The 19,826-nt window shown below is 35.3% G+C and overlaps 1 protein-coding gene across 4 annotated transcripts in view; it reads right to left on the bottom strand.

Annotated features, from left to right (window-relative positions):
* Positions 1-334: 334 nt before the first annotated feature.
* LOC150092746 (proton-coupled zinc antiporter SLC30A1-like) overlaps positions 335-19,826 on the bottom strand; it is a 296,774-nt gene continuing 277,282 nt past the window's right edge. For all 4 annotated transcript variants that reach the window (XM_090414536.1, XM_090414534.1, XM_090414535.1 and 1 more), the window contains exons 8-9: positions 19,441-19,629; positions 335-882 (exon numbers count right to left, since the gene is read on the bottom strand). In XM_090414536.1, coding sequence (XP_090270662.1) covers positions 712-882; positions 19,441-19,629 — 360 coding nt within the window. In that variant the 3' untranslated portion in view covers positions 335-711. The remainder of the gene's footprint in view (positions 883-19,440; positions 19,630-19,826) is intronic.

The following is a 19,826-nucleotide window of genomic DNA, read 5'->3' as shown; positions in this document are numbered from 1 at the left end:
CATAAGTCTGAATTGATGCAAGCTAAAATTATTAACATGCATGTGAATGAGTGACCTCATAATTTATAAAAACATAAGCCATATAAAGCGAATTTTTTGCTTTAGATGGTGCAAAATTTAATTTGTCTTAGTCCTCCACACACACACACACATTTGCTTCTACCATTTATCCAGACCATGATGTAAACAAACTGAATAGCAAGTATATGTAATCAATACGTTTAAAAATGGACCATAATTAAAAAAAAAAAAAAAAGTGGGGGATGAAAGCACTCAAAAAATATCTGGTTCTTTCATTTTTCTTTTAGTTAAGAAACATAAGCCATTGTTGGCATTTAGATGAATGACAAGTATGAGTAACTGTTCACCTGTATGGTATTATTGCATTATAAGATATTAAGTACCGTTAACATTTATTTACAATTTCTACATGCCTGTAATAAAAATAGTTGCTCCTTATAGAAAATTGCACAATACTATTGATGACCTGATGACATCAAGGTCAAACTAATCTGACATTTACTGATGACACTACACCCCTCCCATATTTCCTATGATTCCAAACAGGAAAACCTGAAACTTCTAGAAGCTTAAGCACAACAGGCAATAACATTTTTTTTCTGCTTAATCTGATTAAAAACCACTCCATTCATATATTACATTTTATGGTGAAAATTAAAACATTTACATGATTTAACAATTTATTATGGATCACAATTTTTTAGTTTTAAGTTGCAGTTCATCTACTGAAAGAGAAATATGACCATTTGCAGAAATATCTCCAGGCTGGGGAGAACCCTTTTCTCTTTGGCCACAGCATGTTTGAGTAGCACAGTTATTAATGGTAGGGCAATCAAGGACACAAATTTCTTTGTCATTATTCTGAAAAATAAAAGGAGAAAGTGATAAATTCAAATGGTAAAAGGTTTTTGTGCAGTTATTCAATTCTGATAAAAGTGAAAAAAAATCCATAAACTGACTGATGCTCTATGCAAAGATGGACAATATTTATCAAAAAAATTTATACAATAGTGGTAAGAGTTCAACTACAGTACCATAATTATATTGTTAGTGAGTTTCAAATATGTAAATAAATATCTAAATAAAAGCAGTATTCTTTTGGTTTCTGGCATTTAATTCTGATGAATAAAACTGAAGACAAAAAGGAAATGTTGCAGTCATCAGATTCAAAAAACTTAGGTTCAGTTTTAAAAAGAGCTAAGAACCGAGTTGAATACTTTCAATTAAATTTTAATCAAACTTACAAATATTACTTTGGAAAAGTAATATGCCTTTTGAAAACAAGAACTGAACTTCTGTAAGCACTACATATTATTATTATTATTATTATTATTATTATTACAATGAATAATTAGAAAGCTTGATCATAAGATTGAATTTCATATACAGTAAATGTTTCATTTGTTCATTTACTGTATATGAAATTGTTCATACAGTTCATTTGTTCGCTGATGACAAAGTTGGGTAGGGCGATAGTGAATGCAGAAGATGTCAAAGCCTTGCAGGATGACTTAGATAGACTGGAGTTCTGGGCTAAGGAGAATGGATGTCAATTTAATGTGACAAAATGTAAGGTTATGCATTTTGGGGTGAAAAGATTAGCAGCAGTATATCACATTGGTGGAACTGTACTCCAAGAGATTGATGAGGCCAGGGACTTGGAAGTGTTGGTGGATAGGGAGATGAAGTTTAGGGGGCACATTGCAAAAGTAGCTAAATCAGCTCATCAACTCACTTGGTTGTTGAAAAATACCTTGACGAGCAGAGACAAGCAAGTTATTGTACCTCTGTACCGAGCCCTGATAAGACCTCATCTCGACTACTGTGCCCAGATTTGGTCACCTCGGTTCCTTCTTGATGGGGAGGAGGTGGAGAGGATCCAGAGGCGAGTGACTAAGATGATAGCAGGTCTATGGAATGAACCATATGAGAACAGGTTGAAGATTTGTGGGTTGCAGAAACTAGTTGATAGGTGGAAAAGGGGAGATATGATTGAGACATTCAAATTGCTAAAAGGATTCTATAGGATTAATTCAGAGGATATTTTGAGATCAGGACTGGTGGTGGGAGAACTAGGGGACACCTATGGAAGCTGGGTAAGAGTGTGGTTAGCAGGGGTGTTAGAGCTGGGTTCTTTACTTTTAGAGTGGTAAATGAGTGGAATAAGCTGCCAGAGTCTGTTGTGGGTGCTATGACAGTGAGCGAGTTCAAGGCAAGGTATGATAGATACTGTGGGAATGTCGAATAGTTGTGTGGACATGATGTTTAGGGCCTCCCTCGATGAGTCTAAGGACTCTCTGGAGTAGCCCAAAATAACAATAATAAAATAATAATAAATGGAGAGCAGCTCTCATTGATCCATTAAAAAAGAAAAATAAAACAATTTGAAAATTATTTCTAATTTTCTAATTGTTTTATTTCTAAATGTTCTAAGAAAGATATACTAAAATACTGAAAAGACTAATAAAAATTGATGAAGAGAAAATTGCTGAAGATGCAGCTTGATTTAGGCCAAATAGGCCACATTTTTAATTTTTACTTAAAGATACAAATAATTGAAAAATCAGTGGAATATTAATAAGGCTCTCCATTTAAGTTCTGGTGATCTCAAAAAAAAAAAAAAAAGCATATGATAAGGTATCAAATGAAAAAATTCTTCAGAGCACTAAACACGTATAGCATAAATAAAACCTTATACAGAATAATACATTGCCATTGCTTGGAAAGAAGTCAACAGACATCACAGTGTCAGAAACAAACAGCCACCTAAATAAGATGTAGGACCTCCTTTAACTGAGATGACTGCAGAAATCCTAGGGGACATACTTTCCACAAGTGGATGGAGGATAGCGATCCATGGGAATTTTGGACCATTCTTCCTCTAGACATGTAATGAGGTCCTGAACTATCGTGGGACAGATGTCCCTATAATCATGTACTTTGTGGATATGAATATCACTACACTTGACTGGCCTCCCCGGAGGTCTGATCTCAATCCTATTGAACATCTGTGGGATGAACTGGAGCATCAGGTGAGGTAAAGGGACATCTGTCCCACAATAGTTCAGGACCTCATTACATGTCTACAGGATGACTGAAGAACATTCTAGACGATGCAGTACTTCTTACCTTGTAGTGTCTTGTTGAAAGAGAAAAATCAGTTCTATAGAAACACTACAAGGTAAGAAGTACTGTATTGTCTAGAACAGTGCTTCCCAAACTGTGGGCTGCGGCCCCCTTGGGGGCTGTAGGTTTTGTTCAGGGGGGCCGTGAAATAATGAAAACAAATTTAAAATGTTTCAAGACTAAGTAGATTTTTTTATTTTAAAAGAAACGTATTTAACTTTATTTATTATTTCTTTTTTGTTATTTTTTTATATTTTAATGCAAAAATTCACACATTGGTGTTGGTTCACAAACTTTGCTTCCTGCGTATTTCGGCGCTTAATGAATATTATTAAATATTGTTTATTCATATGTTTCCTTTCAAAGCAGTGGTTAATTGTATTTACTTCGAATGTTCTCCAGGGAAGCTCCACATCTTCCTGTCCCTTTCATCACGCGTTCGTAATCAGAGACTGTTGATATTGACTTTATATACATATCAAAACTCGTTTTATATTATCACTGTCATCCGAGCTAGTTTTCTGTTACCAATAAAAGTTTCGCATATACTTCACACATGAAAAAAAGCTTAAACAAGTTCATGTGGGGAGACAGTAACTCGCTTCCAGTGGTAAACAATACCCCTTCCTAAACAGCCACTATACTGCAGAGCCAATAAAAACAAGTACTTTTATTATGCCAGTGAATAAGGTATGAGGAGTCTGTGTAATGTATTTCTCAACAAATATTGCACTTACAGACAACTGGGATAAAAACACACTAATTAATCAATCACATTTCCCCTAATACAGAAACTATGCTGTATAGACTGAAACAAAACCATATGTTGCATGGACAAACACAGTATCTAACTAAAAATTATTGTTATTAATTAGATGTGTGCGAGTTCGATGTCCCAAGGCAACAATAAAATTCAACCGAACGTGTTAAAATTCGTAAAAGTGTTAAAACTAAGTAATATATATATATAATGAATGTTATGGCAGTTTCACACATGGAATTCGGTTGAAGAGAGTTAGCATTTCAACTCAATTGTCAGCTATGCTTTTATCTTTCGGTTGCGCAATCTTTTGTTAAAACCGCATCAATCATATGCACGTTTTAATAACCTGCTTTTGCTGTCTGTTTCACGTTAGGATTAATTACCTTAAAGGGAGAAAATTCACAAAAGAGAAAAATGTTCCTGGTCCAGGAATTCCCTTATTCAGGTAATATTCACTAATTTCACGTTATCAGTCTGTGGTGTGCCAGTATCGGTAAGTGGTGATATTATTTGACCTATTCTAAGTTAAAAAATTTAACCCTAAGATGGAGAAGTGGCTGATAAAAAAATAAAAAAACATTCCTGCGAACAATCAGAAGAAGCAGAAATAAACTAAAAAAAAAAAAAAAAAAAAGACAGTATTTCATATTTTACCAGAAAACAGCCAGCATTGTCTTCAGAACCAAACGGTAAGAGGCAAAAAATGTAATATATGCATTTGATTTTTGCGATATTCGCTGTGTATGTTTTGTATTGAATATAAATACAATAAATATTATAATAATATATCTCTCTATTACGATTTTTTTTCGAGGGGGGGCGTGAAATATTTTAATTTTTGTAAAGGGGGCCCTGACATCCAGAAGTTTGGGAAGCACTGGTCTAGAATGTTCAGATATCTTATGGAGTTCATTGTTTGTGGTAACAAAAACAGAGGTCCAAGGCCAAATCAGGACCATACAAACACACTGCCACCTCCGAAAAAATATCTGATGTGTCTTGAACATGAGAACAACCAGCAAGCATACCAAGTAAAATGAGATGGATGGATGGATGGATGGATGGATGGTGCGCGTGGTGTGACTGATCTTCAAAGAGTTAAAGTCTCCAGAAACGCATACAAGAGGACTACATGACAAAGACTGGTGTGACATATCACCGAGCATCGAAGTGACCACACAGCATCTGTGGATGCCCAATGAACAGATGATGAAGTAAAATAATACTGAAGTAAAGATAATAGCTTTAATGGAACATGTGTACTAGGCACATTAAAGTAAGTTTCACGACTTATACAAGTAACAAAATTATATAGATTTATTCGAAAACTCCAATATATTTCATTCAACATTACGTGGACATCATCAGGGAGATAGACTGTTAAATACATTCGAAAGATGAATCAAAATAATGATTCATAAATCATGTGTATATTAGCTTGTGTTGTAGTAGCAGCTGAAGTATGATATGACAGTATTAGAGTTCAAAGGAACAATTGTAGTAAGTTGCGTAAATTAAAATAATAATAATATTAAATAAATAAAATTATCTAAAATAATTACTAACTAAAAAAACTTATGAACAATTCATAGCGATCATTTCCCAAAACTTGAATATTAGCATACAGTCTGATCAGTTCAGGTTTGGACGATTTCTTAGCATTTCACATGTTTCAAGAAAAAGATGACTGTTGGAAGTTTATTTTGCACTTGGTTAGACTATAATAAATTTCGTTTAATCCTTTATCCTTTACCCACTCTAATCAAGCGCAAAATAAACTTCCAACATCTTTCTCTAAATCCAGAGTAATTTAATAATAAGGTGGCACACCGGTTGGCAACTCGTACAGGTAAATATGACCTCTTCATTGCTTCTGCCTTAGTATCACCACTCTGGGTCTGTCTCTCACTAACGAGACCTCATAAAAGTCTAAACCAGTCTGGGTAGTGGCCCTTCCCTTAATGCACAGCAGTATACATGTCCACAAGGAGATGTGCTTTGCATTATGTGAGATACTGAGACAAGGAGTGATGAGAGCTTGGTCCACCTTTGCTCCGAGTTGCAAGGGATGTATCAACTTACCTCAGTCCTGAAGATATTATCAGGTGCAAACTTTGTTTGCTTATACTTGGATAAAGGATTAAACTAAATTTATTATAAAAACATGACTGTATGTGAACTTGATGGAGTGAAGAAGTTCTGTCTGGTTCCAAAGAACTCTGTGTCTTGTATCAACAGCAGGAGAAGCAAGGCCAGACTTGTCAGATTCCAAAAATATAATATAGTCTTGATGTTCTTACAATTCTAATCAAAGCAGAATGGCCAGTCTGTCCAAAATAGGAAAGATGACATGAGCAGGGTACTTGATAGGCACCTGGTAAGGAAAGAGGTGGTAATGTATCCTTTGTTGATGGACGGAAGGAAGACAGTTTCCAAGTTGGTTTGAAGGCAGCATATATGAGAGACTGAATTTATGAAGAATCCTTGCTATTTGTTCCAAGGTTCTTTAAGGTAGGATATGGAAATTCTTTTCATGTCGCATTGTAGTCTGGTAGAAGTAATTTTCTGGATAGTAGTTTTGTTGTTACATATCAGATTGCTTTTAATTTTACTCAGTTCAAATAACAAAAGAGGATTAGAAGAGCAGATGAGCTCTGTGTACAAGACTCTTGATAATACCCATTTCTTTTGGTGATGAATGATGGTGGTGGGAGGGTGAGTAAATGCATCTGCCATTGCCATTAAAGGCTGCCTTCCAATAAACTGAAAATTCGACATGACCTGTGGGATTAGAAATTATTACAGTATTCTACTAATGTACAGTGAATATGAATAATTCCAAAATGCTTAGGGAAGGGGAAGTGACAGTGATATCAAGGTTTGAAATCTGGTGAAATATTAGCAACTTAATAAACAAAGAACTTATTTTGTTCTTTTGGTATTTTGTTCCTTCGGTTCATACCTCGGAATTGAATTACAAAGTATTATAATTGGGGTGCTTAAGGATCAAAGCTGTATAACTGAGAGGAGACCTCCACATAGCCTTTAAAGGAATGCGGAGAACCGACCAGGGCTTCTGACCTAACGTCCAATTCTCACCTTCTTGTGGTGCACCCTGTTTGGTATCTACTTGGATACTGAACGAACGAGGATGGGCTGGCAATTTGGGATTTAGCTGACCAAATTGTATTCTTATTGGTTAAACCAAAATAAAAAATGATGGTACAACATGACAAAATTTCATGCCGGCTGAGGCAGTGCCCAGTTAAACAAGGCCCCCGTTGTTTTCGCCAGGGAACCAGGGCGAACAGCGAAAAGTCAGCTACTGGAACAAATCTGAAAACACATCCCAACTCAACATCACCAGAGTTAAAGATCAGTACTATCAACATAAGAAACCTGAATAGAAAAGAAATGGAGCTAGCTGAGGAATTAGATAAGTACCAGATCGATATAATAGAGGTGACTGAAACAAAAAAGACAAAAACTAGTGAGATCTTTCTGAGCAATAAATACAAAATGTTATATTCAGGTAATGACAATCAAGGAAAAGAAGGAATAGCCATGGTATTCAACACAAAATATGAGGCTAATCTTCTTCAATGGCAGGCAGTCTCAAGTAGAGTAATGTGGGCAAATATGAGAATGGGGAACTGGACAATGAGTAGAATTCTACTAAGAATTCTACTAACTCTCATTGAAGATTCTACACAGAAGGTTCTACTAAGGTAGAAGTGGAGGAATTTTTTGATGCTTTAGAAAAAGCAACTGACACAATGAAAAAGGAAAAGTTGGTCCTTGTTAGGGATCTAAATAGCAGAGTAGGAAATGATTGTGAGACATACAAAAATATTTTGGGAAAATTTGGAGAAAAGAGCAAAGCTAATAATAATGGCAAATATATGTTGGATTTCTGCTCAGGACATGGACTGGTTATTACTAACACCATGTCTCAACGTAAAAATGTGCAAAAATTCAACATGGAGAGAAGAGGCAAGGAATAAGAAAAGTCTCATTGACTATGTTATTGTTGATAGTGATGTTTTCTCCCTGGTGCAGGACACCAGAGTGTACAGAGGTTTGAAATTGGAAGTGATCACTATTTAGTCTTGAACAGGATAAAATTGAATTTCATATTGAAAAGAATAACATGTAAGAAAGTTTTAAAGCAAATAAAAGTTGAGCCGCTCTCAGATGTGAACTGTAGACTAAAATACACAAAGTTTATTGATCAAAAAATAAAAGAGTTTGAGAACAGCAATCAAACCTTGGAGATTCAGTGGCAAGCCTTGAAGAAAGCCCTGATTGATTCAGCTAGAGAGGCATGTGGTGAAGTTGTCTGCAAGGAAAGAAAAATTAGAACTCCATGGTGGACACAGGAAGTTAAACAGGCAGTGAAGGAAAAGAAGAAAGCATATCAAAAGTTCCTGGCAAATAAGTCAGCTTGTGCTCTTAGAGAATACAGAGACAAATGCAAGAATGCTAAACACTGTGTAAAACTAGCTAAACAAAAGTCATGGGAGGACTTTGGCAAGAATATAGAAAATAAATATCAAGAAGGTGGCAAAATATTCTGGAGGTTGTTGAAGAAGCTTAGGAATGGAGGAAAGAGTGTTGTAAAAGGAGTTAGAGATGATAAAAGTGACATGAAAACAGAAGAAAAAGATATCCTTGAAGAATGGAGTAATTACTTTGAAAAACTGCTAAATGAAACAAGCAGTGATAACAGCACAGTGGTAAAAAACACTGACCAGGCATGCAGTCAGGAATACATATCCATACTTGAAGTAGAAAAAGCCATCAAAAGCTTAAAATGTGGAAAGGCAGCAGGAGTAGATGATATTCAACCAGAAATGCTGAAGTACGGTGGTATAAAAGCCTTACAGTGGCTGAACTGCATAGTTCAGAAAGCCTGGACAGAGGGATGAATCTCCGATGATTGGAGTAGAGCTCTCATAGTACCCATATATAAAAAGGGAAATAAAACTGAACGTGAGAATTACAGAGGTATTTCCCTACTAAGTGTTCCTGGCAAGATCTATGCAAGTATACTTGAGAAACGAGTGAGAAGAATTGTGGAAGAAAAGCTGGGTGAAGAACAAGCTGGATTCAGGCAAAATAGAGGCTATCAGGATCAGATTTTCACTTTACGACAAATAGTTGGGAAAGCATGGGAATGTAACAAAGATCTGTATTTAAATTTTGTCGATTTGGAAAAGGCATAATGACAAGATGCCAAGAGAGACGCTATTCACAATACGTTGCAGTTATATGGTGTCAATGGGGCATTATATCAAGCAATACTTAGTCTTTATTTGAGTTGTAAGTCAGCAGTTAGAATTGAAGGAAGTACAGGAAGATGGTTTAATGTTAAATCTGGTGTCAGACAAGGATGTACATTATCCCCTCTGTTATTCATTATCTATATGGATCACATTATGAAGGAAAGTGGTATTAAACATGATATCAAAATTGGAGATGTTAATGTCAGCTCTTTTTTATGCAGATGATGTTATACTTCTAAATAAATCCGCTACAAGTCTGAAAGATTCTCTGACTAAATTGAATAACTGTTGTAATAGATATGGTGTGAAGGTCAGCAATAAAAAGACAAAGACAATGAAAATAGGCAGGATCATTGAAAATCAGCTGTGTTGTGAATGGAGAACCTGTGGAACAAGTAAAACATTTCAGCTACTTAGGCAAGATTTTTAGTGAAGATGGTAAATTCAATATAGAAATAGACAACAGAATCAGCAAAGTTGGTATGGTGGGAAGTCAATTGAATAAATTCATATGGAATAAGAGAGAAATTAGTCGGAACACTAAATTAGCTGTAAAGAAGACAGTGTTCAAACCAGTTTTAACTTATGGATCTGAGAGCTGGGTTAGAAGTAAAATACTTGACCAAAGACTAGAGACTGCAGATATGAGAGTGCTGAGAAAGATTAGAGAGGAGTGAACAGATGGCATCAATGGCAATATCATATTAAAAAAGGATATTAGGAAAGACCTTGACATTGTCAGCATCCAGGAATGCGTTAGCAGAGCTAATCTCAGGTGGTATGGTCACTTAAATAGAATGGGAGAGGAAAGATTAGCAAAACAAGTGTTCTCTGCCAGGTTGGCAGGAAAACGACCCAGAGGAAGACCAAGATAGAGGTGGATTGATACAGTACAAAGTGCCTTAGATTATAGAAGTATAAGATCTGATAATATTGGAGTCTTGACAAGTAACAGACTGATTTGGAGGAAAATTGTAGATAGGAAGTTAGTAATGATGTAATTTTTTCATGTAGTACTATCATATCCTGTACACACCTTGAGGGATTTGATGATGAGTATTATAATTATATTCTGAACTATATACCAAAAATTAGCGGTGACAGGCAATGACAATGATTATTCATTTTATTGAAATCAATGGTAAGTTTACAGATCAAAGATTTGGTGGCTTTAATATAATTTCTGAAAGCACTGGCTTTGTAAAATAATGTTTAGAAACGGTGTGGATCTAGACTGGAAAGTTGAAAAATATTTAAAGGAAGGCAATGGCAAACCACCTCTGTACCTTGCCAAGAACATTCTATGAATATGCCAAAAATGGGAAAATACAATATGGTGCTGGATAGTAAGAATCCCAGGTCTGAAGGCATCCAACATGCAACTGGGGAAGAACAGAGGGCTTCCACAAGTAGAACCAGTTGTTATTATGTGTCCAGGTCAAACCTGGAAGGAAGCTTGGTCATGGATGTTGCTGGTTGGAAAAGGGAGGCTCCCTGTTTTATAAGAACCTACAACACTGGAACTCAGAATGTTAGAAATATGAACCAAGGTAAGCTGGAAATAACAAAGATAGAAATGGAGCACAAGAAGCTGGATATATTGGGAATAGCGAACTTAGATGGTCAGGAACGAGCCATTTTTCAGTGAATGGACTATATGGTGTATTACTCAGGACATGAGGCAAGTTGTAAAAATGGAGTATCTTTCTTACCCAGGAAAAAGATGACCAAGTACGTATTAAGCTATAATTCAGTGAGTGACAGAATCATTTCTCTCTGAGTCAGTGGACATCCAATGAACATGACCATCATACAGGTTTATGCACCCACTACAGAGGCACCAGAAGAAGACACAAGAATTTTATGGCAAGTTACAAGAAGTGATAGATGCAACACCAAAGCAAGATTAATGGCTACTTATCAGAGATTGAAATGCAAAAGTAGGAGAAACTGAGGAACAAGGTAACAGGTCGTTTTGGTTTAGGTATTTGTAACACTGCAGGGAAGAGACTAGTTGAGTTTTGTGCAGAAAATTCTTTGTTTGTTGCTAACACCTGCTTTAAACAACACAAACGGAGATTGTACACATGGATATCACTTGATGGACAATACAGAAATCAAACTGACTACATACTTGGACAAAGAAGATGGAGAAGTGCAATTCAGTCTGTCAAGACTTTTCCAGGTGCAGACTGTGAAACAGACCATGAATTATTAGTAGCTACAATACATGTGAAATTACAGAAATTGAAAACAACAAATGTCAATCAGATATGATCTTGGAAATATACCGACCAAATACAATATTTGTATATAGAACAGATTCAATCAATTTGTGCGAAAGAGAGCCAGATGAACTACAGGAAGAGATTAAAGACATAATTAAAACAGAAGCAAAGAAGAATATTCCAACAGTTTGTAAGAAAAAGAAGTCTAAATGGTTGTCAGAAGATGCCATCAAAACTGCTCAGGAAAAGAGGAAAATGAAGGCCACAGGAAATTTGCAGGAAGTACGGCATTTGAATGCAGAGTTTCAACGACAAGCCAGAGAAGACAAGGGAAAATACATTAACCAGGAATGCCAACAAACAGAAGAGCAAAACAAGAAAGGAAAAACAAGAGATCTTTTCAAAAAGATCAGTGAACTGACAGGGAAGGTGACAATATTGAAAAGTAATCACAAAGGATATCTTACAGAAGTGCAAACACCAAAGAAAGATGGAAAGAGTATACAGAAGCCCTTTGCAGAAAGGACTCCAAAATTACTGAGAATTTGATGAGCAGGATTATACACAGGAGCCAGTGGTACTGGCTCCTGTGTATAATGAGTGAAGTGAGGTGGGCATTGCAACAGCTATCCAGTAAAATAGCACAAGGAGGGATGGAATACCTTTAGAGCTTCTCAAAGTCCTGGGAGAAGAAGCAGTTAAAATTTTAATAGCTCTATGTCAACGAATTTGGATCACAACTATATGGTCTAGGGCAGTGGTTCTTAGCCTTTTAGTAGTCACGGTCCCTAAGTATCCTAAAATATTTTTGCAGCCTCTAGTTTGTAGTAACATAACAATAAAAATAAAAATAATAATAATTAAATTTTTATAAAATAGTTATACTTTCTGATTATAATGACAAAAAAATCAGAAAACAGAAATCAACTTTACTTAAATATTATTTACGAGGGTGGTCGAGAAGTTCTCACCTTAACAATGAAAAAATGAATTTATAATTTCAAAATTCAAAAGAAAGATTCCGGTATTGCGACCACACGTTTATTAAGATAAATAAAAATAAATAAACTCGACAAGTTTCGTATGTCGTTTGACTTACAACTTCAGGGTTAAAGGTAACTAAAAGTTTAAACACAAGAAATGAGAAATTACTCAAAATAGTCCATTCTATGATGATATGACCATCTAACTGTTCACACAACTTCCACCGGCCATAATGTACTTTGGAATAAAACAAACATGTCTTATACTGAAAAAATCTGTTTCACAAGGAAATTTAAAGAAGCTGCAAATATGCTTAGAATTCCAACGCAATGCAACAAAAACTAGGGCCTAATTCTACACCAAGTTTGGTCAGCATCGATAAAAAAACATACCTAAGTCGGACCTCGGACAGTGTGAATGTGACAACATCCAGCATTGCTCAAACTTAACATGCACAGATTCTGCATTCAGATTTTATTAATTTAATGAACAGTTAGACACCTATAACATCATAGAATAGACTATTTTGAGAAATTTCTCATTTCTTGTGTTTAAACTTTTAGTTATCTTTAACCCCTGAAGATGCAAGTCAAATAACATACAAAACTTGTCGGGTTTGTTTATTTCTATTTATCTTAATAAACATGTGGTATCAATACCGGAATCTTTCTTTTGAACTGCCAAACCACAGAAACCTATGCCTACAATTTCAAAATAATCTCCCTTAAGACTAATACATTTATTCCAGCGATGCTTCAACACTATTATCCTGTCCCTTTAGTGGTCATCTGTAGTAAGATCTGCAAAATACCCCTCTACAGCTGCAATCACCTCTTGATTTGAAGAAAAATGCTAACCGGTGAGGAAGAGTTTTAGGAAGAGACAGAAGTCAGAGGGAGTCAAATCTGGGGAATAGGGTGGATGTTCCAACAATTCATAGTGCAGATCCCTTAATTTTCCCATTGCTAAAACATCTTTGTGGGCAGGTGCATTGTCCTGATGAAAGATGACAAACGGCTTCTGTCCGTTGTTTTGACTGCTGTTTGGATTCTGGAGTGTAATGGTAAATCCAGGTCTCATCCATAGTAATAGATTGATGCGCAAAATAAGTTTTATTCTTGTTAAAACGTTCCAAGCACTCTTCAGAGATTTTCATGCGAGTGCGTTTTTGATCTGCTGTGAGTAAGCACAGCACCAATCTTGTGCAAAGCTTTTTCATTTGCAATTCTTCATGCAAAATATATCCTACACATTCTTTTGAAATGCCTATAGTCTCAGAAATTTCACGCACTTTGACTCGCTGGTCATCCAATACCATATCGTGGCTTGATCAATGATTTCTGGTGTTGTTACACTTTTGGACGTCCTTCATGTGGATCATCTTCAAGGCTGGTACAGTCACATTTAAACTTGGCAGCCATTTCTTAATTGTCGAAAATAAAGGAGAAGAGTGCCCATAAACTTTTATGAACTTCAAATGAATTTCTGTTGGCGTTAAACCTCCTTTTACAAAGAATTTTATAACTGCACGATACTCAATTTTATCCATTTCAAGGGATAATACAGACAATACTTTTGCTTCAGACAGCTGTATAAAACAAACTACTTGATAAAATGACTTGTAATTTCACATGGATGCTTATGACAGATGTACCAACTTAGAAAAAAAAAATCTTGCCGATAGTGTTGCCATCTATGGTCGTGGCTGAGAACTTTTCAGACCACCCTCGTAAAAACTTTACTGTATTTATATTTAGGAAATCGAATAATGTTCTTTGTTTGCTCATTTTATACAGAAGTAAATTTTAAGAAATAACAAATCAGTATTACAGCACTGAAAGTTTTGAAAAGTAATTGCACTCAAGTAGCACTTAACAACGTTCAGTTCTATGCATTCATACTAATACTGTTTAAAACTTCAGAAAATCATTTCTATCACAAATCCAGTAGACAGATGTCATGGCTTGCAGTGTTGCCAGCAGCGAAAAGTTGACTTGTGGTGACACCACAAAAGAAACTACTGCATAATTCAGATTACTAATACAAAACGATAAAAGTTTGAAACAAAGTAAAATAAGTAACAAAACAAAATTATTTTAAGAGATTTCAAAATTTAAAAACAAGAAACGTTCTAAAAATTTTCTGTGGAACCATAGGGGTCTGTGGCATACAGGTTAAGAATCACTGGTCTAGGGAATGGGAAAAATCAGTTTATATACCTTTATTGAAGAAAGGCAATGCAAGAGAGTGCGAAAATTACAGAACTATAGCACTGATTTCTCATGCAAGTAAAGTCTTATTTAAGATCATTTAGAAAAGACTGGAACCATTCATGAAGAGCGAAATGCCTAACAAACAGGCAGGATTTCAAAAAGGCAGAGGAACAAGAGATCAGATCGCCAATGTAAGATGGATAAATAGAAAGAGCACAGGAATATCAAAAGAATGTTCATTTCCTTGACTACAGTAAGGCTTTTGACTCTGTAGATCATGTGAAACTGTGGAATGTGTTAAGGACAATGAGAGTACCAGAGTACTTCATTATTCTTCTGAGGAATCTTTATCATGAACATGAAGCTACTGTCCGAACAAATCCTAGAGAAACCGAGTATTTCACAATAGGTAAGGGAGTGCAACAAGGATGTATTTTATTTCCATACCTGTTTAACTTGTATAGCAAATACATTTTAAGAATGGCGGGGCTCGAGGAGTCTTCAGTTGGAATTAAAATTGGTGGAAGAAATATTAATAATTTGAGGTATGTAGATGATACGTCTGCGCGGTTAGCCTAGTGGCTTTGCGCTTCGCAACCATATGCCTGGGGAAGGAGTGTTCTAGGTTCGATTCCTGTCGGAGACGTAAGGAGCTGAAAGATCTTCCTCAGCCATAGCCAAGTTAGCCGGTCTTGGGCGGGGGCAGTAGGGTTTTTTCCGCCAGTTTATCTGGTGTTTTTCATCCCGCAAGCAGGCAAACCGGTCCCGTGAACACACAGGGATACAGCCAAGAATACCTTGAGGCATAGGAGTGACCATTCTATCCTCGTATTTCGGTTATGAAATCCAAGCATGCTTGGAAGGTTGTGGGCCTTAAAGGCCTGTTAAAGGTGATGGGATAGATGTAGATGATATCCATCTTGCAAACAGAATCCAAAGAAGATTTAGAGGAACTTATTATTACGAAAGTTAAAGAAGAGAGTGCTAAATGGCCTTAAACTTAACCTCAAAAAGACAAAAGTTATGGCAATATGTGAATGTAATGATTTTGAAGTAGATGGGGAGAAAATGGAAGTAGTTAACAATTTTGTGCTCCTAGGATCCCGATTTGATAAAGATGGGGTAGTGAAGAAGTTAGAAGAAGATTATTACTCAGAAGGAATCAATGACAAATTTAAGCAAAATCATTAAATATAAAGATATTAGCCTCGCAACAAAAATCAGATTTGTGAAAGCAATGACATTCCCTATATGGATGTGAAAGTTGGACCCTGAGAAAGAGTGAAAGGAGGACGATAGATGCATTTGAATTATGGGTTTGGAGATGCTCGCTAAGAATACCATGGACTGCAAAGAAACCAATGAAGCAGTGATAGACAGAATAAAGCCAGATTATTCCCTCAAAGCTATGATCATCAAGCAAAAATTGTCATACTTTGGACATATGCGAGCAAATGACAGTTTGGAGAAGATGATGATGCTTGCTCAAGTTGATAGAAGCAGAAGAAGAGGAAGACCAAGAATTAGATGGAGTTAAAGAAACAACTGGAATACACCTGGAAATTCTGAAAGATATGCCTGGGGACAGATCTGAATGGAGAGCATATGTTCATAGAATCACCAGAAGTTGAAAAATGACTCGATGGAACAGAAAAACAACATAATCTTTGACTCTCAAGCCACTTTCTGAAACTTGCTAGGAATGAAGAGTTGATAACTTCAGTAATCTGGCATGATATCAAATAAATAGCATTTTCAAAATGTCAAAAAAACAAAAATATAGTCTGATCATACATTATTATTACTATATGACACCTCCAAGGTCTCACTGCAGAAGGACATGCTACTCACATACACTACTTAATCCTCCATCTATACAACAATAGCAATTATTATTATTGCATAAAATGAAAAACATTGTGGATTAAGTTTAAATAAATGAACTTGCGATGAATCCAAAAGAAACCTTTTTTTTTGAAATCAGACTTCACTTTGCTAAAAAGTTGAAACTAATTTACATATAAGACTGAAGATGAAACCACACACACAATACAGATAAATTTCATATTCTTTTTGTAATACTTCACCAGATTAACAATTATGTCACTAAATGAATCGTTTTAACAAATTTAAGCATTTCACACTTCAGTATCATTTGTAACATTTCAAAATTAAAAAAAAACATGCAATTTCCACCTTATTAGGACTTTGAACAAGAATGGAAGGAAAAGTGATACAGATGGTTTACACATTACATACTTCTGAAACTACTGCCTGGAAGCAGAGTAAAGAGTTTGGAATCAAACTCACCAAGGGAAGCAAAAAGACTCCCCACCTCCTCAAGATTTCATTGCCAATGCTAAAGTGCTGCAAACAGTGTATTTTCACATACATTTCCTCCCATATATAAATAGCATTTCATAGCAATAAATGATTCAGTTTTGTAGATGATGGTACTTTTCATTCTTTCTCCTCCTTTCATGTTTAAACATTCCAAACTTCAAGATTTTCCTTAATCAATGCTCTAAACAGTGCTCACCATGTCATACTTTGATGGTGTCGTGACAACCTAAATATTGCTACTAAAATACAGTTGTCTTCATTCACAGAAGAAAGATTCCAATTCACATTCCTTTACCTTTGACAATGCCAATATCTCCAGACAGGGTAAGATGTCCCTTCTCTTCTCTCCTTGGAGGTACGAGTATTTTAATAATCTCTTCCATCCATCCATCCATCAGTGGCTCTAACATGCACTTAAGGGCCCACCTTCCAAGTATTCCTGGATTTCCCAACTGTAATAAGAGGATAAGGCAGTTATCCCTATGCCTTTTAAGTATTCTTGTCTGTAAATTGCTTGTGTTCTACTGGCTGGTTTGCCTGTTCTGAGGGATGAAAAAACCCAAGTTTCTGGGAGAAAAAAACCTCTACCTCTACATGAGACTAATAATCCCTTCAGTTCCCAAAAATTTGATTTTTTCAGCTCAAGTGAAGACTACTACTCATCTGTACAACTGCTACCTCCTATACATATCATAATCTACTCAATCTTAAATACATTGGGGGGGGGGGGGGTGCACCAAATAAACTTTCTAAAACTTCTTTCCAAAAGAGGATAATGCAGTGTGTGTGTGTGTGTGTGTGAGAGATAACAGATGATTCTCTCTCTCTTGATTTTTCTCTACAGGTATTTTCATGAATGCTGTTCTAATGAACTGGCTTCCATCATGTCTCCACTTTTATCTAGGTCAATAACATATAAACAGAGCAGCTGCAGGACAGAATCAATTCAGAATACAACTTCAAACCACTTCTCTTTTGTTCTATTCAATATAACCTTCTGGTATTACAACTTCCACCTGTTCAAAAACCACAAATCAAGAGGTACCATCTCTTTTTTTTCCGCCTCTGACAATACAACACTAGTGTGTTTTGGTTCTACAATTTTTCTTATATGTATGAAATTAATCTAAAAAAAAAATAAATTAACTATTCAGTTTGATATTACTATGCTAGCATATTAAAAGTTAGAAGTGGTTTAAACCCTGTCATAAATATACTAATTTAGAGTTTTAAGTAATTTCTCTTTTATTCCATATAAACTTATTCAACCATCACAGCTTTAATTATTCTGTTATCTATGTGTATATTAACTTTGTTATCTTCACTAAAAACTACCTGAAATATTTTACTTGTTCTGCAGGTTCTCTATTTCTCCAAATAGATAGGACCATAGAACACATCAACTGTATTGATGTTTTCCATAGTTTTTGTCTTTTGATGATTTTCCTATCAAATTTGTATAGCAGTTATTCAATTTAGTTAGAGAAACTGCCCAGGATTTATCATCATCCTCAAATGCAGTTTATTTGAAATGATTAATTATTAACCATATATGTAATAACAGAACTGAAAATCTACACAGAAGGCATGTTTCAGTAAATTACACATATCACTCATCTAAAATTTCTTACCAAAAAAACAGCACATTATTACATGAGCTTCCATACTTACCAGATGCATGGGTGATTTTTCTGCCCAACCTTCAAGACTAGAAGGGAGGAGTAACAGTTGATTTGTCAGGGCAATTAAACACAATTTAATTATAACACTTCTGGACATTCTGAAATATTTCCAACAGCAGCAGAAGAGGTTTATTTTGAAGGAGTCCAAACTATGAGTGTAGAGCATGTTATTCTTTGGCAAAACTGCATCAAATTCAGATACAGATGGCTGTGTACACTGAAGTAGATGTCATAGTAAATGCAGTCTTCTCATCTAGTCCCATTTTTTTTTTTTTTTAAATGACTCCATACAGGAGAAGTTGCAGAAATCTATAAAACAACAGTGGCCATATGTGGACAAGTAGTTAAGAAGAAAGAAAAAATTTATTGAATAATTGGAGATTGCAGTCCTTAGGGAAGGTGTGTGGAAGATTATTCCAAAGCACATACAGCTGAAACTAAACTAAAAATGTTAGGGGAACATCTGTCTTAAGGTATCTCCTATATTATTTAACTCAACAAGCAGCACACATTGCTTGGGTTCAATCTTCAACTAAAAATGACAAATGATTCAGATCTGAAGTTCTATGATTACTTCATGAATATTAACAATCCAAAACAAAGCAAGTTTTTTTTCATGAGCAACATTTATAATACTGACAAAACTGCTTATCAATCAATATTTAACAGCCACAAATGATTTATCATGCAATATACAACCATAAAAATATAACCAGACTGCCAAATATGCCTGTTTTTTTGCAAACAAGCATACTTCATAATATGATAAAATTTTTTTAATCAAGAATGTTTTACCTCAAGATCAACAAATTCTGGTTGAATGGTGGTAGAGTGGATTCCCTCATTATGAAAAAATTCTTTAACTTTTTCAGCAATCTGCATGTATTCATGCAAATTATGACATCTAATATGAGCAGAAGCAATAATTCTGTCTCCAGCTAACTGCCACACATGAAATTCATGGACTGCTAAAACACCTTCAACCTATATTAGAAATAATTTAAAATACAAAATATATCCAACTAAGTTTTATAAAGAGAACAAAATAATTGACAAACAATAAGTTTTGTCAAACATCACAGCACATGCGATTTTAACATTTTTTCCTAAAATAAAATAGCTTCACATTTATTAATAAAGATCCAAATGTAATGCAACTTACAAGATGCTATAAACAGCTT

Source organism: Typopeltis vanoorti, chromosome 25 (assembly GCF_054136105.1).
Source record: "Typopeltis vanoorti isolate ZY-2024b chromosome 25, IOZ_Tvanoo_1.0, whole genome shotgun sequence".
Lineage (NCBI taxonomy): Eukaryota > Metazoa > Arthropoda > Arachnida > Uropygi > Thelyphonidae > Typopeltis > Typopeltis vanoorti.
The sequence above is the reverse complement of the archived record's forward strand: the minus strand, read 5'-3'. Positions and strand labels throughout refer to the sequence as shown.